Raw genomic sequence first — 4,471 nt, 5'->3', positions numbered from 1 at the left:
TGGATTGTGCAGGCCCGGCCTCCAGGCCCCACCTCCCAGGCCTGCAGATTGGTTGGCCGCTGGCCCTGGACGCCCCGCCTCCGAGGGACCCGCGCGCTATAAAAGGAGCCGCCCAGCCCCGGGCCTGTGTAGTGCGCCAGGAGGTCCCGGGGATCTGTCTCTTGCTTCAACAGTGTTTGGACGGAACAGATCCAGGGACTCTTCTTCCCAGCTTCCGACCACCTTCTAGTCTCTACTCTAGTCGTCATTTCTGAGACCATCTTCTAGGCCATCTCCTGCCTTTTAGGACCAGCCGACACCGTTTTGTGGTTAGCTTCTCATTAGGACCAACCATGAGCTCCCAAATTCGTCAGAACTATTCTACCGAGGTGGAGGCCGCCGTGAACCGCATGGTCAATCTACATCTGCGGGCCTCTTACACCTACCTCTCGCTGGTGAGTGCCCCCGGGACACCCCGACCCAAGTTTTCCCCAACTGCGCACCTCGGGCCCACTGCGCACGCGCCGGCCTTTGTCCTGTGGAGTAGCCCGAGGGCGGAGTCCTCATGCCTGGCCTAGTCTCCCGCTAACCCTGTTTCCTTCCATGTTTTCCCGCAGGGCTTCTATTTCGACCGTGACGATGTGGCTCTGGAGGGCGTGGGCCACTTCTTCCGCGAGTTGGCCGAGGAGAAGCGCGAGGGCGCGGAGCGTCTCTTAAAGATGCAAAACCAGCGCGGCGGCCGCGCTCTTTTCCAAGACGTGCAGGTAATTTGGGGAACGGACTACGCCACCCAGCAGGCTTTGCGCGCCAGTCTCTTCTGCCTAGGGGGCTTAGGTGACGCAAGGGCTTCTGGGAGTTTGAGTTCGTGTAGTGTGGGTTGTTTATTGCGGCTGGAAATGGAGGCGTGTGTATTCGCCCGTATTCCCACCCCAGAACGTGGCTGGCTAGACCGCTGCGTGCCCCCCTGGGCCTCGCAGTCTAGAAGCCTAGGGTGGTCCACACTAGCTTTCCCTCCCGTGTGTGTCTCGACATCTGGGAAATGTAGATTTAGTCCGTGGCAGGTTCTGGTAAGTTCTGAGCTATGTGTGCTTTTCGTATAGAAGCCATCTCAGGATGAGTGGGGTAAAACCCTGGATGCCATGGAAGCTGCCCTGGCCCTGGAGAAGACTCTGAACCAGGCCCTTTTGGATCTTCATGCTCTGGGTTCTACCCACACCGACCCCCATGTAAGCACCACATTAACCCCAGTTACCTATCCTTATGTTCTCAACCTTGACTCCATTCAGTTCTACACATTTCTTTGTGAACCTCAGACTCAAATCTGTGAGTTAGGGGAACCAGCAGTTGGCGTAATGGCTATGTCCCTGGACTCCCACGTAGTCGTCTGCGGTTCGTGTCCCGGACCCGGTGGCTTAAAACTCACGCCGGGCGCGTGTGCGTGCGTGCCCAAGATCCCGAGAGGAGAATGGAGGAGAAGGGATTGCGGGGTGACCATCCCCCCTGGGGGGTGATTTCTCGCTTTCTGTCTCTATGTCTCTCTCTCTCTGTCTGGCGAGCGCACGCGCCCTACAGTGAAAATCTCTCCAAAAAAAAAAAAAAATCTGTGAGTTAGCTGCAGGAGATCACGCCAACTGCAAGGATTGGATTTCTAACTTCTCCTTTTCTCTCTAAGCTCTGTGACTTCCTGGAGACCCACTTCCTAGATGAGGAGGTGAAAGTCATCAAGAAGATGGGCGACCACCTGACTAACCTCCGTAGGCTGGGGGGCCCCCAGGCTGGGTTGGGCGAGTATCTCTTCGAAAGGCTCACCCTGAAGCACAAGTAGGGGCCTCCAGAACCCAGCAGCCTGGAGTCCCTGCATCTCCTGGAATCAGCTTCCAAGCCTCTCCCTCCCGCCACCCACTTGGCAGCTTTCTAACCACCCCGGAACCCTCTCTAATGCCTTGGACCAAATGGAAATAAAGCTTTTGGCAGCAGCTGCTGGTTGTGTGTGTGAAATAAAGGGGTGTTTCAGGGCTGGGCTGGGCTGGTGGCAAGGAGGGAAGTTGGCAGTCTTCCCTGTTTTTTTTGAGAGGGTTGTTTTTTTTTCTTTTTTTGCTATAGTGCATGTGGGCTCGCCAGACAGAGACAGAAAGTGAGAAATCACCCCTGCCGGGGGGATGGCCACGCTGCAATCCCTTCTCCATTCTCTTCTTGGAATCTTGGGCGGGCACGCACGCACACGCGCCCGGCATGAGTTTAAGCCACTGGGTCTGGGACGCGAACCGCTGTCGACTACATGGGAGTCCAGGGACAGCAATTAACACTAACTGCTGGTCCCCAGTCTTCCCTTTTCTTATCCAAGGTGCAATCCCACCTGTGGAGGGTGGTACAGCTATTTTCTGTTTGGCTCTTAATTGTTCCTCCTAGATCACAGAGCAGGAAGATACTAGGTCAGGAACCAGGAGGCCCTGTTTAATGTGACGGGCTAGGCACTGTGCCAAGCTCATAAAGCACCGCCAGCCTCGTTCTTGGGAGGCCAGTAGATTTATTGGCCTGAAGCTTCATGGGCACAAACTGAGGCCGTTACTATGCAAACAGCACAGCCAGTCTGGCCTCCGAAGGCTGTATGTGTATCTGAGGTCAGGAGCACATGACGCTCAAGAGGTGCTGACCTAGAGGTTTGGGGCACACAAACAGGACATGAAACTTGGGGCCAAGTTTTCCAAATGGGAGCTGGAGCCTTCAGAAGGCATCTACTGGGCCCTACAACACTGCTGAGCTGGTTCTGACCCCTCACCCCCTTCTTTTTTTCTAATCTGTTAGAGGTCACATGCTTAACCAGAGGGTGAGCAATTGGGCAGGTCTGGGACTAGAACTATGGTCAGCCATGTGAGAGTCCAGTGCCTTAACCACCATGGCACGTGCCCGCCCCCCTCTTCCCTTTCTGGTAGAAGAGGAATCTAAAGCAACTGCTCAACCTGGTACTCTTTTTGTCATTACAGGCAATTCTGTGATTCTGGGGGACAAGGCTGCTGTCTGTCACACACAGTGACTCAGGAACAATAGTCACACATCCAGATCCAAACAGCTCTGAGTTCTCTGCATTGTGATTGGTCCAGAGATCCACATAATGCCTAGGGAAGATGAGTACTAGAGGACCAGCAGGTGGCATGGTGTGTTAAGGCACTGGTTCTCATTATGGCTGACCAGGTTCGAGGCCTGACATGGCATGAAAAAAATCACACCTGGTATGTGTGCCCAAAATACCATGAGAATGGAGAAGGGATTGGGGCATGGTCATCCATTCCCTCCCCCCCCCCCCCCCCGCCATGACTTCCGTCTTTCACTCTCTAGGGAGCACATGCACCATATGGCAGAAACCTAAGGAAAAAACAAAAACAACAAAGAATTGTTTCCTGAAAATAGAGCCTTCCAGAAGACAGCGGGCCCAAAGTATGGGTACCAGAGTCCCACAAACTATTTCAGCCAGTGCCATCTGAGATGCCCCCAAGGGTGGCCATTAACACTTGCACAGGGCCACTGCTATGGAGACTGCACTTAACTAAAATAGCCACACGTGGGGACCAGCAAGTGGTGTGATGGTTAAGGCACTGGACACTCCCACATGGCCAACCACCATTTGAGTCCCAGACCTGGTGGCTTGCCTTCTCTCTCTCTCTCTGGTCAAATTTAAATAACTGAATAAATAAAATTAAATAATTCTTTAAAAAACATAGCTATACGTGAGGCATGACTGCCTACCCACATACCGCTCAGACACAGCGCTCCTTTATGTCAAAGATCACTTGAGCCAAATTTTTGTCACTTGCAAATCAAGGTCCAGTTTAAGCAGTCAGAAGTGTCTCCTATGAACAACACGAACCTTAGCCCACCCACCGAGGTCTCTCCAGGGCAGCATGAGCCCCACCTAAACCCTCATGTCTGACCACACCTCGGATTCTTAAATATCGATGTATTTTTCCATCTCTGGACACAAGCCACACCCTCTCTACCCTCCCCCTCCCCACTGCAAACCAAGCAGCATGTCAGGCACGGCACAGCACGCGTGAAGGCCCCTTCCTCTCACCGAAGCTGGGGACAGGGCACAGCTTGGAGATGGAAGAGCCTCGAGGTAAACGTGGGGCATCTAGAAGCCAATGGGTTGGTTCTAGATCAGGGCAGAGGGACCAGGAGGCAGCACAGTGGTGAGGTTCCAGATTCAGCAGCTGGGCCCTAGAACCCAGTGGTTTGCTAAGGGCTGAGTGGGTGAGGCCGGGTGAGGGTAGAGGAATCTCAGGATGGGAGGGGGGAGCTCAGACTCCAGGAGAGAGGCTTCAGGTCTGGTCCAGAAAGGGCAGAAAGGGCAGAAAGGCGTCTAAACCAGAACTGCATGTTCTCCAGAAGGAATAAGGAGCCAAGTCATCTCGCCACCCCTGGTTTGGCTAAAGTGGGAGGAGGGGTGACAGGAGAAGGGACAGAGAGATCCTCTGGCAGAACTTGTCGTCCCCCC

At 54.1% G+C, this 4,471-nt stretch overlaps 2 protein-coding genes across 3 annotated transcripts in view; both read left to right on the top strand.

The window, feature by feature from the left end:
- The window catches only part of LOC102494436 (ferritin light chain-like), a 4,547-nt gene extending 4,280 nt beyond the window's left edge, over positions 1–267 (top strand). The window contains exon 4 of the mRNA XM_027776463.1: positions 174–267. Coding sequence (XP_027632264.1) covers positions 174–267 — 94 coding nt within the window. The remainder of the gene's footprint in view (positions 1–173) is intronic.
- Positions 110–1,955, top strand: LOC102470078 (ferritin light chain). 2 transcript variants are annotated; one of them, XM_014592312.2, is made up of 4 exons: positions 110–434; positions 597–743; positions 1,083–1,205; positions 1,652–1,955. In XM_014592312.2, exons 1-4 carry the CDS (start codon positions 333–335, stop codon positions 1,802–1,804), a joined length of 525 nt encoding a protein of 174 aa, XP_014447798.1. In that variant the 5' UTR covers positions 110–332; the 3' UTR covers positions 1,805–1,955. The 2 variants fall into 2 exon arrangements, with proteins under 2 accessions (XP_014447798.1, XP_006160239.1); XM_006160177.3 differs by having other exon boundaries at positions 111–434; positions 1,080–1,205.
- The last annotated feature ends 2,516 nt before the right edge of the window (positions 1,956–4,471 follow it).

The sequence above is a fragment of the Tupaia chinensis genome, unplaced genomic scaffold (assembly GCF_000334495.1).
Source record: "Tupaia chinensis unplaced genomic scaffold, TupChi_1.0 Scaffold000673_1, whole genome shotgun sequence".
Taxonomy (NCBI): domain Eukaryota; kingdom Metazoa; phylum Chordata; class Mammalia; order Scandentia; family Tupaiidae; genus Tupaia; species Tupaia belangeri.
Note: the sequence above shows the minus strand (reverse complement) of the source record. Positions and strands in the feature narration are given on the sequence as shown.